Source organism: Pelmatolapia mariae, linkage group LG4 (genome assembly GCF_036321145.2).
Source record: "Pelmatolapia mariae isolate MD_Pm_ZW linkage group LG4, Pm_UMD_F_2, whole genome shotgun sequence".
Taxonomy (NCBI): Eukaryota; Metazoa; Chordata; class Actinopteri; order Cichliformes; family Cichlidae; genus Pelmatolapia; species Pelmatolapia mariae.
The window spans coordinates 13,752,148-13,775,585 of NC_086230.1; the positions used below are offsets into that span (position 1 = coordinate 13,752,148).

The window sequence follows — 23,438 nt, forward strand, 5'->3', positions numbered from 1 at the left end:
GTAGGCTTTTGTATTTAATTTGTTTGTATTGCAGTGTGGCCGTCTAAGAGAAAATACTTTTGAATACTTTTGAAAACAAAAGTGTGTTTGTGTCTTTTTTTCTTTTTTTTAGGCATAAAGACCTTTATATTTTAAAAAAAATATAAAGGTCATTGATAGTGACACACAACACCACTCTTTATTTCCACTTTTTAAAGCAGAACGCCACGCCCAAAATCTGAATTTTTGGCTTGAGTTCATTCAATGCTGAAATATAGAAGAAATGGCGCCACCTGGTGGACAAATGAAAAAATTACAAATTTAAGGCCCGGACTCCAAAGTGTCACCCTCACTTGGAGGATTGCACTACATTTAGTTATAATGATCGTGCAATGAAAAATAGCGTTTATAATGGTTTTCAATGGGGCGTTTTTTGCCACGAGTACCTAAGGTGGATGCAGTTCTGTAGCTTAGCCATTTTAAGCTAATTTAATGAACTGAGACTGCAATTCTAAAGTTAAAAAAAAAAATGCGTCAATTTTTTATGGATATATCTATTCAACACAGTGAAAATGGCTTGAAATTGAAAAACACGGTGGCTGAAAAATGGCTCGAGGACCTTCTAAGGGTTAAATTAGTATTTATAATATTTTTATAATAATATAAAAATACTTGTCAAATGCAGCAATGGCAGAGGAGCACGGCTAAAGAGTTTTAATATGACTCTTTCTCGCCTGAAAATAAACTTTTAAGATATTTTGAGGCAAGAATGTAGCTGTGTAAACTTCAAATATCTTCTCGATTTATCAAGACATCACATATTTGCAAAAGTGCTCTGCCATTTTCGGAGACATCTGTTACCCACCAGCTCGATCACTGACTGGGAGGTCAAGGCTCACTAAAGCTGGCGAGAACAACGAACTCTCGGCACATCGTTAAACATGATATATAAGTCACTTAGATAACTTAAAAATGTTACGTCAAGCAGAAAACTGATGTGAGAAGTGTGAGATGGTAGAGAATTTACTCCAATCTCCTGTTATATTTTAGATAGCAAGGATCAGGCGGCTGAGTTTATTAAACTCCACCGAGACAGTGGTAACGCAAATCTGAAGGCTGGACCGTCCCATTTTACAGCCTCGCACTTCCGGCCTTCTCTGTCTTTGGAGGACCCGGCCCAGACGTAGACACAAAGGCCGGGTCCTCTGAAGGATGCAGCTCCTGAATTGAGACACAGCTTTCCTTTGTTCATTGTCAGTGCGTCTGTTTTTCTCCCTCCACGTCACGTCAGGTTTAAAGTATTTCACAATTTTGTTCAGGTCATGGTCATGTTCATGTTTTTCTCATCATAGTTTCTCACATGCTCCTGCTCAGAATCATAAGATAAGATAAGATAACCTTTATTAGTCCCACACGTGGGAAATTTGTTACACATGTTCATGTGACTTTGTCACAGTTGTCATAGTAGGTTTTCCCAGTTTGGGTTCTAGTTTTAGTTTACACCCCTGTATGCTTTGCCTTGTTTTGTGCTCATGTTTTTTCAGCCAAATAAACGGCTCGCCTTTCAAACTTCTGTTCCATCGCTCTCCTGTCTGCTTTTTGGGTCCACACCGCAAACACACCGGCTGCTCAGCCCTGACACCTTTTCAATGAATCAGAGAACAACACATAAAGCATTTTTTGTATATGAATGTGTTTATTAGTCTTTTTTTTTTTAAAGAAGTTCATAACAAAATAAAAGGAGATGATAAATGCCTGGTTGTCATCAGCCAGTTGAATGGACGTAATAACACCCTTATATGTCATTATTAAACATTTAAAGTCAGTCAAAGCGCTTCACTTGCACTCTTTGTGATTGTATTGTAACCTGTGCAGATCAGAGCCTCAGTATAACACTGACATATGCGAAAAGAAAGAAAAAATCAGTCTTTCATAAAGCTAAACTGTGATTTCACGTGGTAAACAGTTTGTTTTCTCATGTATTTATTTATTTTTTCTGTGCACCACCTAACTGCTGTCTTGGCTTAAGACTAAGGCACTTTCTAGAGAAACGTCTTTCCTTTTACTTAATTTTACATAAAAAGCTCTTTAATTGGCACAATTTACAAAACTGTGCCACATGTATAGATATTTTTTTCATTTTTTATTTATAGACACAAATAGTATAACACATTCAAATGCACTAAACCATTGATGTTCTGCACTAAAAGCTTATTTAGCACTTTATAACATCACATAAAACAAATAACACATGTACCAGATGTTTTCTTATGAGTGTATCACTCCAGCCATGACATGAATGCTTCCTTGGACCAGACCTGTCTTTACAAATGTCCTGACTTCTTGAATGGTGACACAATCTGTCCACAGAGAGACAAACACCTACTCAAATCTATCTGCGTAGTAGTTCCTGCTGCGAGTTTCTCTAGGACCACGTTTTGGCAGGATGACGCACTGACAGAAACACAAACTGACAATTTCTTAAGTACAGTGTACATGATACAGAAAGGATGACATATTCAGATTCTTACAGGAACAGAAAAAAACATCATTGGTTTGTATAATATCAGTTCATAGTCTCACTTTTTTAGAAATCATTTGTAAAATGCTGTAACATTACTGACATAGAGAAAAAAAAATGTTGCTGTTACATTCAAGCAGCCAACGGAGTACAACAAGTCAACAGTATAGTACCGTAGATTAACAGCAGTGTGCCAAAACCCTACACTGAGATGAGCTATTATTTGCAGCTGTGCTTCAATGGAAGTATCAAAAAGTTTCCCCAATATTGCATTACAATAAGCTGGATGTTCGGTTTTAATAACAACAAAGAATGCAATGTCTTCTGCAGCTGAGCTCCGCCTATGATAATCATCACTGTAAATCTAAAAAAGCAGGAAGCAGGTGGTAGTTTCAGTAGATTGCATTGAATAATGTAAGAAGAAACTATCACAGATAAAACCTTCACTCGATGTTCAGTGATGGTCCAGCAGAGGGAACCCTCACTCCAACTATCTGCAGCCATGACAAGGCATTTGCATAGGTCATCTCTACCCTTATGAGATGTACATTTAATAATGAACAGTGCAGGCGGGCGGCAGCAATGTCAGGAGTGCACCCACGAGAGCGTGACAATGCATTCAAAGCACCTGAATAGCATCGCTGAGGACACAGCAATGGTAGAAGGTACAGCATGTCAGGTATGAGTTGGAACGATGACGTTCACGCGGCATGTGTCCGCACGGAAAATCAAGTATTAGGCAAAAAATCGGCACTGCAGTGAAGATGGAAACCAAAAATATGCATAATGAGTCAGGTCAACTTCAAGTATATTGCAGTTCATTAAAGGACTGTAAAAGTATTATTAGGTGAGAGGTTTGTCTCCTTTTCTGCAGTGTCCTATAATTCTCAGATATTATCTTCCTCACCCGCTATATTTTAAACTGCTATTTACTTATAGGATTTATCATAAAACAGATAACAGCAGCAATAAATTAATAATTCATTTGTTTTTGTGTTTTGTTTCAAATGTCTAGGTTGTTTTTAAAGATACATTTAACTTGTATTTAAACATTATTCAGTTGGATTTTGATGTCCTAAATAATCCATCTAAACTATATAAATAAATCAGACATCTTCTGTGTTTATCACGTGATGTACACAGAGGCTGGCTGGAAAAGATTTTTTTTTTACCCTCTTCATAAGCAATCATTAAAATACGATCCAATATAAACATCTCATGAGCTGATTTTTTTTTCTGGATTTGATGTGCTCAATTTAATATGATTTAGGAAATTTAGAAGAGCTGTATGTTTTTATGAGGTATGGAGCATGTGCAGAGCACCTGAGTCCCTCATGCAATTATTTATTTCATTTTTTCCAGTGTAATTACCACTGTGCAGCTTTCATCCAAACATATGAGGCACCATATTGTCTGGTATCCAGCCTATGATATACTGCAGGGGTGGAGCCAAGTGGTGGCCAGGGGTGGCCTATTTGGCAACTATATGTGTCTACTATTACTGTGTCTATTGCTGAACAGAGTGAACTAAAAAATTTTGTGCTTTTTCTTTTTGAAGCATTTCTCAGCAGCTCTTGTTTGCTGGTGGTGCACTTCTGCATGTGTGTTATAAGAAAAATAAATGGGGACGTAAGTTTCTGGGCCACCCCCGTGTAACTAATAGTAGCTGTCTCAGCCAGTGTCCAGGTGGCCGGCTGCCATTGCCCAATAATTTTCATTGCGACTCTAAGAAAGAAAAAGGGTCCATCACTCATGGAACCTCCAGAAGCAGCAGAAACTGGTGTGCGAATTCAGCTCATGACACTGACTGTATTTCACTGATGACAGTGATGTATTCATCAAAACCTTGAAGCAGCTGATCTTCAGCACTTTGAGCTCCATCAGCCTGTCGAGATTACAGATTTTCACCTTCAGCATTACATGTGATTTTCGTTTTAGCAGATGCATCTGCATTTATCTTTTCTTTTGCTCTGTTAACACGATTATTTTTTATAATTTAAACTAATGTGTGTGTGTGGAGAGGGCACGGATAATAATGCTAACATTTGCACTTCTCCAGCGCACTAATGCTCATCACAGCTGCGATGACAGACAGAGGAAAGGCCACACAGCTGAGCAGAGATTTTGCTCACATTGATGGCACGCCTCTCAATATTCAATGCTGACAGACTCAAAATGAAATCCTACTTCCTCCATTTAAGTGTGTTTCAACCAGTCTAATATGTGTTTGAAGCCCACCTAAAAGCTTTCATATGATTAAAAAAAAAAAGAGAGGCTCTCTATTGAGCACGGTTTTACAGATGTAAAGCCTCATATTAAGGACACATTAGGTGCTGATGGCTCGTTAACAGAGGGAGGGAGAGAATGAGTACAATCTTAAGACGGCAAGAGGAGTAGGGATCATATGCACAGCGGCAGACCATGCACCTCCCCCTCGCTAAGTGCTGCAGAGATGTAAGGGTATGTCTGTGTGTGTGCGTGTGTGTGTGTGCATAGGAGGAGGGGGAAGGGGGAAAGAAAGTGAGAGTGTGTATCTGCGTGCGAGCAGAGGCAGATCCTACGGTTTCATGATGGTTGTAGATGGAACAGGAGGAGAGGAAAAGGAGCGGCCAGCAGTGGAGGTGTAACCTCAGGTGGCCGGGTTTCTGTCTACCTTGCCAGCACTTCATGCATTGTCAGCTGATGAATGTTTCCACGCTCAAGAAAATGGAGTGGGCATCATAGGGTGATAAAGCTTAATGTGACAAGATCTCGTTGTTGCTTTTTTTAACATACATTAATCAAAGATTAAAGCTCTGTTAATGCGAAATCCTTGGTAGATTTACATTTCCTCTTTAAGAAATCTCCTCTCTATGAAGCTGAGAGAGAGGCGATGCCCAGGAGTGAGATTATTGGTCTGGTGTGGTACACTGGGTACAAGCAGTGTGTTTGATTTTTTTTTTCCAGGAGTCTCCCAGGAAGGGGAAATGTGCTTCTCTTCACGTGTTCCATGCTTATGAGGTCTGACAGCAGAGAGCACAATGCACTCCTCTGCCAGCGCACCGCTAAAGCTTCTCATGCACGATCTCACACACAAACATACATAAAGATTTCTCTCTCTTATGCACTCACACACACATACACACACAGACACATAATCCCTCCGTATTTCCCTAAGCCTGGACCAGCCAGCAGCAAGACCAACCATCCATGGCTTTGACCCTGAATCAAACATTTGGAGAAAGAGGGGACGGAGATCCATAAAAACAGGACAAGTTGTTTCAGTAGAAAAATAGAGAAATTTACAGAGTCTGATAAAATGTCTTTGGCACTTCTGAAAAAACATAAAATAATAAAAAAAAAAAAAAACCCAGCACAGATCAAGAAATTGACACTGAGTATAAAAGGCCAATCTAGAAAGCTCTACAGCCAGGAAAAGGTTGTGATGCTCCAAATTCATCCACACATGAGTCTAGCTATTCCGGGGTGGATCTGAGCCTGCACCGGCCCGTACTCCACCACCTCTCCGTCCACAGTGATCATGCCTTGTGGAGTTATGGGCTCCAGTCGCAGAGCCTTCACCTTCTCGTACACCAGGTGGGGGCAGCCACATGCCAAGTGGCCACCTTTCTCCATGGCAAGGAAGAGACGCAAAAGGGCAGGCCGGGAGATTCCTGCTGTCACGTAGAACAGATGAATCAGACCATCATCTGCCATTGCACCAGGGACTGTCCACAGGTCCTCAGCCAGGTGGGACTGGTAAATAGCCAGCACCAAGACAAAGTCTTCCTCCTTGACTACTGTCCACGTGTCTGGGACAGGTTGCTCCAGGTCAGGGAGCAGAGAGTCTACAGGGGCTCTTGTCTTGGTGTCACTCTCGATCTGAGGCCTCTTGGTGGTGATGGCGTTGTTGGAAGAGTTGGTTCTACTGTTGTGGTTTGAGTTCGTGCCATGGCGAGAGCTCGGGTTTGGGGAAGTGTTGGGGATAAACTGACAAGGAAGTGAAGAACAGAGTGAGGGGTGCTGAGGTGTGGAGGGTGGGTGGTTTGTTGTGAAGCTCCCTTTTGAAAGTTTTGGTGCTTCCTTCACAGGAAGGTATGCTAATCTGCCCTGATACACTCGGAGTGAGGCCAGACGTACCAGGGTGCCCATAAGGAAGCGGATAGCTCCAACGTGGCGGTACTTCTCGCTCTCAATATCGACATCTGCCACAAAGCCCCAGGCCAGAGAGAGGAATGAGAAGAGGCGCTGTTTAGAGGCTAGGTGGACAGACACCAGGTCCAGAGGGCCAACCAGGCCTTTGCACAGCATGAAACCACAGCTCAACAGAAGCTCCTCATTCCATGCTGGAGGTGACCTGAAAAGTTGTTTAAGAGATTGAGGTAAGCCTCAATTTCACAACTACTACATGGGACTACAGTGGGGGAAAAAATTATTTGATCCCCTGTTAAATTTGTAAGTTTACTCACTGCCAAAGAAATGAAAAGTCTCTAACTTTTATGGTAGTTTCATTTTAATAGAAAGAGACAGAATATCAACCACCATGTCCTCAGGCAAGGTTGATATTCTTTTTCTCTCCATTAAAAATAAACTAACATTAAAAACACAGAACCCCCAAAACTGGGGTGACAAATGTGTGAATGAGCTAAAACACTACAAATGCTCACAAATAGACACATAATGAATTAAATAATCTCACTGCTGCACATAATGCTGATATTACTGTGGCAACAGCATGCTACTGAACACCATTTGGTCTTGGAGGGTGTCATTGATCAAGTCTGATCTCAAAACTTTGGATCCTCAAAGTTTCAGTGCTACACCTACAGACCTTCAGATCACGTTATAAGTCCATGACTCAGCAGGTCAGAGCCGCACTGAAGGCCCAACAGCTTGTTAGTCGGAGGCGGCCATAATGTTTTGACTCATTAGTGTATATTTCTGTTCGCCCCTTTGATGTTGTGCTAACAACCAACCAGCAGATGGAGATGACACCTTGAACATGTGCTGGGTCAACATGTTCCCCAGCTGCACTCTGGACTATAATCACTCATAATGTGCCAGTTTTTAAACCCATTACATCATTCCTTTGAGAGTTGGAGGAACCTGAAATGACCTTGCCGCACAGCAAAGCAGTTGAAAGTCTCGTTTCTCTCCTGAGGAAATGATGTGCCCAGTCAGCCTTTGGCATAATTACACAAGCATGAGATAAATTGTCTTTTTTTTTCCAAAGCTGAGGAAGGTTTATCTTTTGGACTGTTAGCCCATGCATTTAAATGACTCATTAATGGATCAACTCACTGTGAGTAGTGGTGGACGGATGCAGCCAGGGCATTGCCGGAGCCACCTGGTAGAGTACCCAGAGGGATCTGAATGGCCTCTTGCCAGTCCTCTCGCTCCATAAGACCATTTATCACCTGAATAAGCAAGAAAAATACAAGAACAGAATCAGACCGTGGTTCTAAATAGAAAGTAGTGTCTGTGGAAGACTGCAAGTTCTTATAAAAAGTGTTTCTCTGATAGTTACAGCTGTTCTGTGTTAAGTGTAGTGCTTCCAGGAAACATGAAGGTACCACGGTGGAAGATTTATAGAATCAGAGAATCAAAAGCAAAAAAGAAAAAAGAAAGAAAAACCTTGACATTACTTATATTCTACATCATAGCTTGAAAAACATCCACAGAAAAAATTAAGGCTTTCATTTATCTGGTGCCAGACTCACATCACCTGAGCTCTTTTGTCATGATTGAGAACAAATTAAATTTTTATAGTCCTATTCTAAGAAGTTCCTGAGAATAAGGCAGGGTTGTAAGAGTTTGTATGATTTTCATCCGCAGCTGATTAGCACTCGTGTCCTTGCCAAGTAAAGTTAAAGCACCTCAAACAGCAGCCCATCTCCGGACATGATGACCAGTGCATCCCACTGCGACAGGTCCGCCTTTCTCACCAGCTCCCGAGCGTGGTTCTGATGCTCTGGAAGACACAAGAGAGGAGACGGAGAAGTAAAACACGAAGCAGAAAGTCCGGTGAAATGCGGGACAAAGCAAAGACATAAAAACAAGGGCAAGGGCAGAGAAAGAAATATGCTCCCCTTTATCGCCAGCCTCTGGGGTAGGATCAGGGAGATTAGGCAGAAAAGAGATTCAATTTCCCCTTATCAGGGCAGACATATCACATTAGCCTATCCAGTGGCTACTCAACAGCTCCAAGGCAGCTTTAGCCAGCCTGCAAACATCTGTGACTGACAAATATCTGAATGTGTGTGTGTGTGTGTGTGTGTGTGTGTGTGCATGCATGGATGTTGGTTAATGCGCTGGAGGAGCAGTGAGCTATTTGTTAAGCCTAGTTTTATTGGCAGCATCGTTGAGTAGGTCCCTCTGCAGGGGGCTCATCCTGTCAGCATCAAATTCTACCGTCCCGCCAGCCGAGACTCCCCAGTGAAGTCGTGCATGGTAAAAGAGGACAGCAGATATGAAATTAACAAACACTGATACGCTCACATCATGGTTGAAATGCTGTTTTCTGATCTATTGATGGAAATAAAAACAGTGGCATCGTCTTTTCTTTTCACTTTGCTCAATTTTTATCTGTCTTCCCCACAACCCCCATGCCTGTAAAGTCTCTTGGGTCTCCCTTTCCCCAGCGGTGCTCCCCATGTTGCTGCTGTTTGTTTGCTGTTTGCTGGGGAGGCTCGAGGCACTGATGCAGTGCTGTGTTGACAGACTGAAGCAGAGGGAGTAACTACACTGCACAGCTGACTCAGCAACTTGAGCCTGTCGAGGGGGTTGATGCTTTACTTCCTAGCCACTTCCTTATTCAAGAGGTCGCTGTCACGCATCCAGCCTTAAACCTGACGGCAGAGGTGCCACAAAGTTTTCACCTGGCACGCTCGCTGTTGATTTTTCCACCATCTGCACACAACTAACAAAGATTTTGCTCTGTTTAAAATGTTTAAAATCTTCAGTAAATTCCACTTTAAATACAGCTGTTCCAAAGTTATGTCACCTTCGTGTGCCTCCTTCTGAGGTTAAGCTGGGTAAAGATTAAACTTGGTGCACTGGATGCTTCATACAGTATGTAAAAGGTACATGCTGACACAAGAGGTGCCTCCATTGGTACTTGTCCTTCCTCAGGCTAAGGCAGTGTGATACAGTCATCAAGGACCTGTCCCGGTAAATGGTTTGTGCCAGTTAATCTGTAACAGACCAAAGAAGCCCTTTAGTGTTCCCTACCCCCACCTTTATTTCTGTTTAACATTAGTTATTGTTGTTTGTCTGTTTACATCACCATCCAGCTGCCAGCCTTCCTTTGAATCCCAGAGGTCTGTATAATGAGTACACATCAGCAGCCTCTCTCAAATAAACAAACACAGAGCCTGTCCTGTTATTTTTTGAATTTGCTGTTGTGGTCCATCTCACATTGAGCTACGCGCTACCAAGCTGATGCTAGAAGCAACAACTGCTTCTGTTGATTCTGTCAAACAGGGTTTGGCTGGAGGCAAGTGGTAACCTCCAGGACTGAATAAGAAGACAATGCTTTTACAGTTGTGGTGAGAAGTTCACATACACTAATCATGGGCACGAATGTAATGATAATTTTGGGCTTTTAATGATTTCTTTGAACTGTTCTTTTTCCAGCGTGGAATGATTTTATAGCATATCCCAAAAGGTTCGTTCTGTTCATCTGGATGTAGTGTTTTCAATGGGAGAAACATTTCATCACTCATCCAAGCGACTTCCTCAGTCTCAGCTGACTGCAGGTTGCCCCAACCTTATAAACAGTACATTTGCACAATAACTGAAACCTACATACATCTTTGGCGAGTTTAAAAAGCATGAATTGGAAGTTATTTAGGATTTTCTTGTATCTATACAGGGTCAAAAGTATACATTCTTGCCCAGATGTATACATACATCCCCGCTATTTGGTTAAATGTCCCTTAGCAAATTACACCTCTACCAAATGATTTGTTAGCCAGCAACAAACTTCAGGCATAATTCTGGCAGGACATTTGACCACTCTTCTTGGTAGAACTGGTTGAGTTCATTTAAATTGGTTGGTCACCTGGCATGGACTCAGCTTTTGCGTAGTTCACAAGCCTGAAGATGTTAGCCTCCTTTATCCATTCCAAAACCAGTTTGTGTGTTTGGGATCATTGTCTTGCTGAAACACCCATCTAGCTGCTGATCTGAGGTGAAGTTGAAGAATTTGGAGGTAGCCCTCCTTCTTCATGTTTCCATCCACTCTGTGAAATGTACTGGTACCACTGGCAGCAAATCAGCCCCAAAACCTGATGCTAAAACTACCACTGTTCTTAGCTTTGAAATCTTCATCTTTATTTCTCCTAACACGCCTCTTGTTGTGGCCAAACAGCTCAATCTTTGCCTCATCTGACCATAAAACTTTTCTCCTGAAGCCATGAGGCTTGTCCATGTAAACAGCTGCAGGTTTCATCGGAACTTGAACATGTCAACTTTGGAGCAGGGGCTTCTTGCTTAGTTGGCACTCTCTCAGTCCATGGCAATGTAAAACTTACTTCACTGTGGACAGTGACACTGGTGTTCCAGCAGTTCCCAGTTCATGGCAGGTTTGATCCTAGGTGGTTACTGGGTCGTTCCTATCCATTTGTTTGAAATGATGATCTTGGAATCTGCAGTTGTTTAGAAATGGCTCCAAGAGACCTTCCCAACTTTTTAAAATCTACAGTCTTCTTTCTTAGTTCTTCAATGAGTTCATTGGACTTTTCAGGGTTGTTCTGAGATTTGATCAATCCAATTAGTGTTATCAAACACATAATTGTAGTCAATCACAATCACTAATGAGAAGTTCACTTCTAGCGTAGGGGTGTCGAACTCCAGGCCTCGAGTGCCGGTGTCCTGCAGGTTTTAGATATCACCCTGGGTCAACACACCTGAATCAGATGATTAGTTCATTACTAGGCCTCTGGAGAACTTCAAGAAATGTTGAGGAGGTCATTTAGCCATCAAATTAGCAGTGTCAATCAAGGACACATCTAAAACCTGCAGGACACTGACACTCGAGTTGCCTACCCCTGTTCTAGAGGCTGGTGCAAGTGGCAGACTCACATTAAATTGGCCAATGTTATGACTGAAGTAAAGACAAGCTGGTATAAAAAATATTTTTCTCTCTATAGCTTTGTGTAAAGTGGTACAGGAGATGACTTCTTCTTTTCCTTAACCATTTAAATTTGATGAAGACTTAAATTATGCATTATTAGGTACATCAAATATCGGTTCTGACACAGTTGTAGCCAGTAGCTCTCTGCTGAGCTTCAACTCAGTTAATTCAAGGCACTGAAATAGCAGTCCGTATAAACACTTACATACATATGAAAAAGGAGAGTCTGTAGCAAGGAACAACATTATTGCCATTGGGAGCTTTCTGCTTTCCATTAGTACTTTGTTTGTAGACCAGGTAGTACTGACCAATCACATTTGAACAGGCTTTCATTGCATGTGGGTGAACCGTGCATGTGGAAATCAAAGAATGAATGTAATTTATAAAATGCAGTCTTAACTGTATATGCTGTATATGCTGATGATTTATTTGATCTTCAATGTAAAGGATTAATGGATGGAGTGGGTAGGATTGTCCCACATATCCACTGGCTGCAATGAAAGCCCTGAAAAACAGTTTTTTGTTGAGTCATCTATGCAACGTACAAACAAAATATATGAATGCAGGTTGCTGCCAAGGTTGCTAGCTTGGCTGGTAAACACATGATAGCGACTTGAGGCTTTAGAACATGATTTTATAAACCAGTGGTTGACATAGGCTTATGAAGGCTTTATCAAACTTTCTATAGTTAAAGTTACAGGCAGGAGGGTAAATGAGTCTATGTGCTTATATTTTATTCCATATGCTTGGGTATTAAAGCCTTTTTATATTTCTTTATCAGCTTATTGGTATCCCGAGGGGGGTCACTTGGAGCTTAAAGCCTCTGATGACAGCAACCAACGCAACACTGTTTGAATTCACAAAAAGCCATCAGCAATTCATATGGAATATGGAGCAGCTTGAGAGAGATATTAAATGCGTATCACTGCACATGTGCCTGAGTGCCTGCACATACTCGTGTTTGCCGTGAACATGTGGCCTGTGAATTTGTGATCACACAGGCAATGCATAATTCCTGCAGAGATTAAAAGTTGTTTTAGAGTGCAGTTATGTCAACTTATGTGCTTGTGTGTGTAATTGGCAGGATGACCTAGTTCTTTAAATGATCATCCATGGTGGGGTTAAAGATTTTAATCTGATATTTTTTTTTATATGGAGGTGACCTTGAGAACATTGCCAGCCGACCGCACAGGGAAAACATATTTACGAGTGCGTGAACTCCACTGACCTGTGATGACAAGCGTGTAGGGAACAGAGGCCTCCGTAAGCATGCCCTGTATGTGGCCGGTGAAAAGCTGGAGAGCCTGTCCGCGCCCGCTTTGAGGATTCACCAGTATCATGATTCTGCAAGGCCGACGCACCTCCATATACGCCACACCTGAGAGAGGCAGAGGAAGGTGGATGTGAGTGAAGGCGAGGACAGAGATGAAGGAGTAGGATTTTTAAAGAATGTATAAGGGCAGCCTTTTCCCTCGGGGTCTCTTTGGCACAAAAAAAAAAGAAGGATGAGGCAGTAAAGGCACGGGCCGTGAGAGCATTCAGGCTGACAACGCTTCATTTTAATGTGACATGCTACTTTCTTCAAAGAGAGAGGGCTTACAGATGCTTCTCATTCGGGATCTCACCATGTATTATTAGCAACTCGTGACATCTTGTCGTCCCCATGAGGGAAATCCTCCTGTTGCTTGTGTCTTTGAAGAGAAGACAGATTAATGGAATGAGAATATCCATTTTCCTGAGGTTTTTAGGGACTCAGCCTTTTTGCTCAAGGGAACATGTGCACTGTGGATGCTAGCTGTCAAATACCAATATCAGCATTGGTATACTTGGTCAGATTTGGCACATTGATGATGATTAAATCGTGACACAGTGCTCTCCTCTACATAAGCTGCCTTTACAAATTAAAAGTATCAGCACCTGTATTGGTATTGGCAACACTTGCCCTGTATTTACTTGGTATCGGATTGATGCCAAAAACTGCACACCACTGCTAATTGGTAAAAAACAAAACAAAACCCAATATAGCTGTACCACTTCACATCAAATGTGCACATTTAACCTTCACAAGATTGTGATTGGATCACTTCCAAACTTGTCCCGCCTCTAGTTCTGATTGAAAAAAGTCCCCGACAATAACTATAATTAAAAATTAACGCTGCTTGATTGGCAGCTCCATTTTCAACATCCTTTTCCCCAAAATAACCACTGTCAGAAGTAGAATAATGATAAAGTTATAGTAGATTGTCCACATGACAGTGCATCCTGTAGACAGACAATGATTCCCCACATTGCTCCTGATGCCAAAAATCAACTGCGAAATGTAAAGTAATGATCGCAGTAAGGGCTACTACAGGACTTTGCAATATCTTAACTACAACTTTTCATCATATTCTAATTGAAGAGTTCTGAGAGGGAACTAGACTTCTGCAAGCTTATTAAAGGAACAATATAAAGTTGCGGAAAAACTGAAAGTGAAATATAGAGAAAGAGCGCAGGAGATGTGGTAGCATAATGGGTTAAGTAAATGACATTCACCAGTGAGAGTGGGGTTTAAATCCCAGGGGCAGCCAATTATTTTTAGCCCATGCTCGTTTGTTTGGGGGCTTAAAACAGAGAGCTGCGGGAGGAGAGCTGTCTAATTTTAAATCTGCAGTAGACAGAAATCTTTTCCAGATTTCTGCCTACTGCAGCTTTAATTGTAAAATACTTGTTGGTTGCAACTAAAAGGATTTGCAGCTTTTACAGAGTAGTTTCCCCCACTGGAGTTGGATTTTGCAGCAGACGCTCTTGACCTTTAGAGCACACACAGACTCGCCAGAGACCATATCAAATGAATCAGAAAGGACAAAAACATCATCCCATTTTGGGGCACGGAGAGCAGAACCGGTATTGATTTCTGCCATAAATACATGGCTGCAGATGATGCTGCCTTTGGTATCGGGCAAGCAAAGTTTCTCAGAATCATAAAATGTGACAGATGTAAAAAAAAAAAAAGATCCTCATCATTTAGTAATTTCAGCTGTCGTTTTTAACCTTAGAACTGACAGAGCAAATGCTTTTGCCGTCTTTGTTTTGACTCACTATCTGTCGGCTCTGGCTGAGCTGTCAGGGTATTTGTCCTCTTGATAGTTTATAACCTCAATTTCCAGGTCTGTGACCTGTCTGTGCTGCTGCCATCCTTTACTTTATATGGCCTGTGATGACAGGAAACAGTGACGGTACGAAAATATCTCAGAGAAAGAGGTGTGAACCCGCCAAAAAGAATAAGGTGAGAGGGCAAAAACACAGGTACATGCCAAACTGTGCCTCCATTCAGTCACACAGGGTTAGCATTGTTGTTTACTTGAATCTGAGCACAATGTCACATCCAGACACAAAGGTCCTATCTACACTTCCAGAATACAGTGGAAAATGGCTGCTGATAGTGAAAGGGCTTTCAAATTGGGTTTTTGCCCTCAAGTCTGCAGGGCTGAAGACCATCCCATTCCTGTACCTACAGACACCCTTGAAAAGGGTCAAACCCAAAACAGGCATTCTTGTTTGTTAAAGCAAACACCTTTAGCATTTTTCATACTGGGATATATGACACATAAAGCAGAAGATGTGCTCATCCTGAACTATGCTTATTACACCTGTGAGTTTTTTTCAGTGATTCAAATAGAATAATGCAGCAAAGCAAAAAAAAAAGAAACAGTGTTCAGTCCCCCACCTAACTCATTCTAGCCTGTGTAGCTTTACTTTGAAACAAACCCACTTGTCGTGCAAGGGAATACTTATCAACTTTGCTGCATTAATTTACAGCAGGGATTTTCTCAGATCTTCATGAATGTGTTCTAATTGAGAATCACTGCAAGCACTGAGATAACATAAGCTAATGTAGCTAATAAAGAGCCAAGCTGGAGGTTTTTTAAGCTAAATGTTATCATCAGCACATTAATACGTCTGCAATAATGTGCAAGGTGCGGAAATCTTGTGAGATAATGTTCAGTTAATCAGAAAGGACATTTAGGACATTTAGATGCCTTATGCAGAAACATTAAATGTAGCATGCTGGATATCAATGAGAACAAAAGTAAACAGTCACCCAGATCTGAAGTTTATTTATACAGAGTCATTCAACCTGTCATGATAAGTCTATGGATGCTGAATGCTGTACGAATGAAACTGACAATGCACACAATCCAGGTGTTTAGAATCCAGTTGATACCGTAGCCCTGAGAATGTAAGCAAATAGAAAAACACTCCAAAAGCACACAAAACACAAAGGAAGTGTTTCTTGGGGAAAGACAGTAACGTGACATGAAAGAAGTGGACGATTCTTCAGTGTTGTGAGGGAGAAAAAGATGCAAAGTAATGTGTGGTTTAATCGCATGACTCATTTAATACTGAAGATACAAGTGCTAGCCATTACTGTTAGCTTGTCAGCTTCTGCAGCTGTTGCATCATGTTATTGTCTCCCCAAAAACACTTCCTGTGTGCTTTTTAAGGTTTCATTCTTTTTTCATTTTTTATTGAGCTTTTGCTTTTTTAAATTTCTATTGTGTTTTGTGTGCTTTTGCATGATTTTTCTATTTGATGGTGGTTTCCTAAGTTGCACTTCGTTTGAGGGGTGGCATCCTACGGAGCGCCGCAGGGGACATGGGAGAAAAAAATTTACGATGAACTTTTGCGAGATCTCGCAAAACTAACTCGGAATCTCGCAAAAGTTTTGCGAGATCTCACAAAACAAACTCGGGATCTCGCAAAAGTTTTGCGAGATCTCACAAAACAAACTCGGGATCTCGCAAAACTTTTGTGAGATCTCGCAAAAGTTGAATTCCAACAATGGCGGCAGCTACTTAGTTGTAATATTACTCTTTCTGGGTCACAAAATAAACTTTTAAGATATTTTGAGGCGTGAATGTAGCTGTGTAAACGTCAAATATCTGCTCGGTTTACAAGACATCACATATTTGCAAAAGTGCTCCGACGTTTTCGAAGATGTCTGACACCCACCATCTCGAAGCTAACGGGAGGTCGAGACCTACTACAGCCGGGGGGAACACCGCTCTCCTGGCACATCGTGCCTCGACCTCCCGGTCGGCTTCAAGCTGGTGGCCTCCGAATGCGGCTAAAACTTTTGCGAGATCTCGCAAAACTTTTGCGAGATCCCAAGTTTGTTTTGCGAGATCCCAAGTTAGTTTTGCGAGATCTCGCAAAAGTTTTGCGAGATCTCGCAAAAGTTCATCGTAATTTTTTTTTCTCCCATGTCACTTGCGGGGCTCCGTAGCATCCAAACAAGCTTCATTCTGTGGGGTCTAGGAATTAGCCCATCCAAACTTATATGTGAATGTATCCATTATTTGCTACTGAAGTCAGTTTGGGGGGGGGGGGGAAAGGAGGCAAAGACCAGGATTGAGGATGTAAAAAACTTCAAGTACATCAGATAACACAGAGTTTACAAAGACCCAAAAGTCAGATATGACTGGACAGTTCCAAAATATATGTAAGAACATGCCTGGTGACGAATTCTTGCATATGTGACAGTGATATGACAGAATTGCAATTGTAAGAGTCACAGGCTGCTAATGTGGCTGAAATGTGGTGGGCATCTTTAGGTAGACTGTGGTATTTTAAACAATTCTCAATTAGTACTAAGGTGCCCAAAGTGTGCCAAGAAAATATCCCCAACACCATCAACCTGAACGGTTGATACAACCCAGGATGGATCCATGCTTTCATGCTCATTACACCACATTCAGACCCTACCATCTGAATATCGCAGCAGAAATCAAGACTCATCAGGCCAGGCAAAAAGTGTTCCATTCTTCTCTTTTCCAATTTTAGTGAGCCCATGCAAACTGTAGCCTCAGTTTTATCTCAGCTAATAATAGTGGCACCTTGTCTGGTCTTCTGTTTTGCTGTAGCACTTCTGCTTCAAGGTTCAAGGTTCAGTTCTGCATTCAGAGATGCTCTTGTGCATATTCTGGTTGTAAAAAATGCTAATTTGAGGCACGGGTGCCTCCCTCAGACCTCAAAGCAGTCTGACCATTCTCCTTCGACATCTGGCATCAACAAAATTTTCACCCAGAAAACTGCTGCTCCACTTTTTCAGACTATTTTCTGTAAACCCTGATGGCTGTGTAGGAAAAATCCCAGTAGATCAGCAGCAGCCCGTCTTACACCATGTGACATTGAAAACCACGTAAATCATCTTTCTTCCCCATTCTGATGCTCAGTTTGAACTTCAGCAGGCCAACTTGACTATGTCCATATGCCCAAATGCTGAGCTGCTGCCATGCAATTGGCTGATTAAATATTTGCATTAACAAGCAGTTTAACCGGTGTACCTAATGAAGTGGCTGGGTCTCTTACAAAACGCTGAGATTACGATGGGAGATATAAAAGAAATATGCACATGCAGCTTATCAGATTAAAATGAAAAAAAGAGATTTTTTTTCTCTTTCTGTGTTTTGATGTTATCACATTGAACTCATGTTGCACAGCAGCACTGATAATCAGTATTATCAGCAGTAATGGTAACTAAAACTATTTGTCTCCTGTCTTGTAGAATAGCTCATTAATTTTGTAAGCTACTTCTTTCCTTAAAAACTGCATATCAGTAATCCTGTGCTCTGCTGTTTTCATATTTTAGTAAGTACTGCGGGTGAAATTTATACTCTAATTTCAGACGATTTGCATGATATACGTTGGGAAATTGCTCATAAAATGAGGCTGATTTAAGTAGGCATACCCAAACAGTACATACAGGCCACATTGAAGAAGATTTCTGATCATTACGTTAACAGAAAACGGCAACTTCCCAGACATTTCTACTGCTCTGACCTCTGTGTCACCTGTGCATATGACAGGGACTTATAGGGGTTATATGAATGTGAATGTGAAGTCTGTCTAGGATGTGAAGTCAGATACCTGCAGGCATCATCCTGCCACAAAATCTTCAGGGTGTGCATTTCACAGATACGAGTGGGTAAACACACACCGGCAGCGAGGTGACAGGCAGACGGGAAATGACAGTGTGTCAGAACTAACAAGTGTCGAGCTGACAGAGAGAATCTGCCACCTCATTTCCAAAAAGGTGTACGTCTATACAGGAAAAAGAAAAATCTAAATAAAGACGAAATGTGCTTCTAAGTTTCGCAAGCGGCAGCACAGGTGGGATTTGTTAAAACATGAAAACATTCAATGAAAACTCCTGGAACAGAAACAAATATGTGGGTTATTTACTGAGAGCATTCCTTTTCAGGAGCAGCACTAAATTCAGGCAGAAAAGAAGCATCTGCCAACACACACACATACACACACTGCATTCCAAGGTTGGGCGAGTGTTTGCTGGGGAGGAGGAGAAGACGTCCAGAGAGTACAAACACCAGTGCCCGCTGTGGCAGCGGCTGACAGCCCATCACAGCCATGTGTCACAGAGCAGAAGACAGAAGCTCCAGGGGGACCGAGATGCCGGCCGGGGTGAGAGGTCTTCTTGTGACGCATTTTTAGCTCTCGACTCCTTCAATGAGGAAGACATGACTGCTTCAGTGGAGGGCCCCGTGGGAGATCACACAATGACAGGCGCACCTGACCCCAAAGCTTCTAGTAAACAGTTGCTTTTGAGGGAGCAGAGCACTAGAGGTGGGCGGATCAATCCAAATACTGATACTAGTGTGCTGGTATCGATATTGGAACAATACTAGTGCAACAGAGTCGATATGTTGTTCTAAGCTGACTGAATTGTGTTAAATAGTCTTGTTTTTTTAATTAAATAATATACCTACTTTGAAAAATACCTGAACCTTTTTCTGCTGACTGTCATGCCTATTTTATTTCTAGTCCATAGCAGATTTAAACCACAGAGGTTGACCCGAAGTAAATTAAATATTAGGTCATTCAAATCCGTTCAGAATCTGCATAGTGATGATGATCTTAAAAGTCATGACACACCTACATAAGCTGCCTTTATACGGTGAAAGTATTGTATCGGTATTAGCAGTCCCTGTATTCATTTGGTATAGGATCGATACCAACATTTGCAGTATGGCACACCACTACTCCCAGCTCCTACCCTCTTCTCCTTCTCTTTTGCACTCTTCATCTTAAATAGCAGACACAGTGGGTGCCAGGATCACACTCACATCACCACTGGAGAAGCTTATTTGCAGATTTTAAAGAGTGCGGACGCACTTTTTTCTGGAGTAACTCAAGACAAATCCTCATTGATGATGTACCAGTGTAGCAGGAAGGAAAGAAGAAAACATGTCATGTAAAAAAAAATGTGGAATTTACAATCTGCCTTCTATCAGATATCCGAAGAGCCAAAAAAGGATACGGCTAGTAGCCAAAAAAAAGCAGGCACTTGTAAGATAAGTCAAATCAAGTAACTATCATCTCATTCTTTCGCATGCAATCTCCCAGCGGATCTTCTAAGCAGCAGGACTGTATCATAGTGTGTGCTCTTCATTATTTACAGCGCATTCATTCCAGTGAACCCGCAGTGAGGATAAAAAACCCTGCGACGCTACCACTGTGATAGACTTCAGCACACTAGCTAAATTAGCAGAGTTCCAGCCTCACTGTAAACTACACCTTCATATATTAGATTACACGTTTAAATCACTTTATATCCGAGTGTAAGTGTGTCACCGTGATAACTCCCTGCCTAAATACCAATCTTGTGCAGTGGTTGCACTTTTAATCCAACCTTTCCATCTGCAATCCCAGATGAGATGGCATGCAATTAACTCCGGGGGTAAATACACTATTGGGGATTAGTGAGTCACTCTGACTTCCCCTGGTTCCTCTGTGACAAGCAGCAATTCTGCCACATCATTAGTACAACATTACTCACTTAGAGCACATAATATATTCCGTTAAATGCTCTGTTATTAGCTCGACCGGACCTGGAACGCTAAAACAAGCTTAAAAATTAATGATATGATCACATCATCGCGTGAGATGCTGCGTTCAAAAGAAGAAGACAAGTGAAAGAAAGCTAGGAATAAGAGGCTACAAACTGTTAGAGGTCTGAGCCGGTTCATTAGTATGTCTGATTGAAATGCTCCCAGGCTGGAGCCCTTTGATGAGGAGTCCAGTGAGCAACCAAGTGAGCTTACCATCTGCCTGCCTGCCGCAAATAAACAGTGCAGAAGCAGAGGGAGGCTGGATGTTCCTCATCACACAGTAGAAGTGGGTGGAACAATCCAAATATGGAGAGTGTCGATACCAATGCTGGTATCGCTATTAGTTTGATACTAGTGTAATAGGATCGATATTTAGTTTCCATCCTCTAAATTGAGTATACAGCCCATTGAACTGTATTCATTTTGGGGGGGAATAAAAACTTTTTTTCTGTTGACTGCCAAGTCAGTTTTATTTATAGCCTAAAGAACATTTAACCAACAAAAGCTGACCAAAAGTGCTTTAAAGACAGTCACATATACATCTTAGGCTTCCAAAAAAACCCAGATTCAAAATACATGAAAAGCTAAAAGGTGTATTGTATTGTGTTAACTCACAATAATGGGGTGTAAAAATCATAATTGTTTTCAGAATTTGCAAATTGATGATGATTCATCTCATGAATCATGACACGCTGCTCTGCCCAACACAAATGGCCTTTATGGGTCAAAAATATTGGTATGGTTATATTGGTCTGATGATCTGATGATCGATGTCAAAATTTGCAGTATCACAGCGTCCAGTCTGTGTGTGTGTGTGCTGTGTACACCTGGAGGCTGCTATTGCAGGAGGGCAACTTCATTCCATATCCTAACACTTCAACATTCCAAATTAGTCACCCCTCACTCAAATATCCGCTTCTTCTTTTCATATTTCTGTGTGAAGAGATATTGCCGGACCCGACAAAGAGGATTCAGAATCACAGTTTTGAGACCAAAACTGTTCTGCCCTGCATCCTCAGCAAGTATCACCAATCAGTTCCCAAATGAGTGATAGTGATAATTAGGCGCATAAACGCTTCTCATACAGTATTCACGTTAATTATCCTGTTGTTGTATACCAGAATGGAGCACAGAGGAGATAATGAGATCGGAAGACAAAAGGAACTTGAGGACAGTCTGCATTTTAAACAGAGCGAGACATGACGAGACCTAATTAGACGAGACTGCTGCAAAGCTGGGTGAAAAACAGACGCTGTTTTGATGTGATTTTTTTTCCTCCACCCATCAACAATAAACTCTCAGTGGGAATTTACTGAGCGCGAATATGGAAGGCTGAACAGCAGCTACAGCCTCTGCTGACAGAAGATCAGTTGAAAATCCAACTACTTAAGTGATCATTTTTATGCGTGTGTGTTTTTCAAAAGAAGCTTCATATCCAACAAAAATCACCACCATGGGCTACATGCATGAATGGGACAGCAGTTAACTGCTAACCGTTCACAGCAGGTAGAACAGGTTACAGTAGCAGGTGGAATGTGTTTCCTCTCTGCCAAACCTGTTTGCGTTTTTTTTAGTTTTTTTTTTCTTTTTCTGGGGACTTGGAGATCTCTGCTTTGGATATCTGTGCACGAGGCTCTTTCTGAGAGCCAGAAAGGCCTTCTCACACCCCTGACCTCACTGAATACTTTAACATCTGCACATAAAATTTGTCAGCGTTCGCCTTTTTTTTTTTTGCTACACATAGTTTATTTATTTATTTACTTTACAATATAAAGTTGAATCTCAGGCTTCACACGTGTGACCCGCGCGTTTGCTCACCGTCTCTCCGGGGCGCCTGGCGCGCCGAAGCATCTCTGATGGCATGAGCCCACCTCTCAGCCTCCTGGAGGTTGGCGAGCGGGTCCTGGACCAGTGCGACCCGAAAGCACTGCTCCACTCTCTGCCGGGTCACTCCGGCGCTCATCCAGCGCCTCTTGAACGGGTAGAAATAGGCTGTAAAGTAAGCGCCGACGTCCGCGCTGTCCGGCCCTCTGTACGCCCGACAGCCGACACAGTCGGTCAAGTTAAAAACCACCTTAGTCCGGCCGGGTGAAGAGGAGATTCTTTGAATGGTCAAGGCGCTCTCCGTCAAGCTCACCGAGTAGCGGACCCTGTCGTTGAGCATATCGGTGAACTCCCCGTACAGCACGCCCACGAACCCGTTCCGCTGGCGGGATGGGTCCGGATCACAGGCGTCTTTCTCCATCCCGGACGGAGAGTGCGACGCGTCCCGGAGGCCGGTGAGCGGATGGCGGTGCGGTGCAGACTCTGATTCTACCAGCCTGCTGTGGGACCCTTTAAGCGTAATAACAGCAGCTTGCTTAGTTCAGAGTCTCTCCCTAGTGACTGGGAAGGGGAATGGCAGTGATGGAGCTGGAGGAGAGCGCAGAACGAACCGTCCCAACCGCGTCTCCTTCTCAGACTTTATGAAACACTTTGCACCTTATCTCTGCAGCAGATTTTATCTAGTGACACCAAGTCTTACACAATATTTTAAAACTAGTATGTCCATTTTAAGACACTAACTGCGTGTCATTAGACTCACAAACTTCAGTTTAAAATTCAACAGGCGATGTCTCCTATTTTGTTTTATTTTATTTTATTTTCCCTGCTTGAATGAAGTCACGGATGTTTGGATGACACACCAGAAGTAAACAGACTTGTCAGGATCCTGTGCTCTGATAGTTTATTACATGAAAATTGCCCCTGCACAACCGTATATGTATAAAAGAAGTGTTTAAGTAAAACGAACAAATATAAACATATACTACAGTCCATAGAAATACTCTATTACAAGTAAAAGTCCAGCATTTATAACGAAAAAGTATAGCATCCCGTAAACTATTTATGACGAGTAACTAGCTCATTTAACCTGCTTTATACTGCTGGTCAT

General features: G+C 42.0%; 1 protein-coding gene across 1 annotated transcript; it reads right to left on the minus strand.

The window, feature by feature from the left end:
* Positions 1-1,689: 1,689 nt before the first annotated feature.
* On the minus strand, positions 1,690-22,867 carry LOC134626047 (sphingosine kinase 1-like). The gene is made up of 5 exons (XM_063471527.1): positions 22,325-22,867; positions 12,844-12,993; positions 8,356-8,450; positions 7,781-7,896; positions 1,690-6,836 (listed from the first exon to the last, which is right to left on the minus strand). The coding sequence occupies exons 1-5, from the start codon at positions 22,749-22,751 to the stop codon at positions 5,936-5,938; spliced, it is 1,689 nt and encodes a 562-aa protein (XP_063327597.1). The 5' UTR covers positions 22,752-22,867; the 3' UTR covers positions 1,690-5,935.
* Between the last annotated feature and the right edge of the window lie 571 nt (positions 22,868-23,438).

Bases quoted from the DNA above. Each gene is read 5' to 3' on its own strand.
- LOC134626047 (XM_063471527.1), bottom strand. From the start codon at position 22,751: ATGGAGAAAGACGCCTGTGATCCGGACCCATCCCGCCAGCGGAACGGG. The intron at 12,994-22,324 runs GTGAGCAAACGC...TGCCTCTCTCAG, and splicing joins CCAGGCGCCCCGGAGAGACG to GTGTGGCGTATATGGAGGTG. The intron at 8,451-12,843 runs GTCAGTGGAGTT...TGTGTCTTCCAG, and splicing joins CTACACGCTTGTCATCACAG to AGCATCAGAACCACGCTCGG.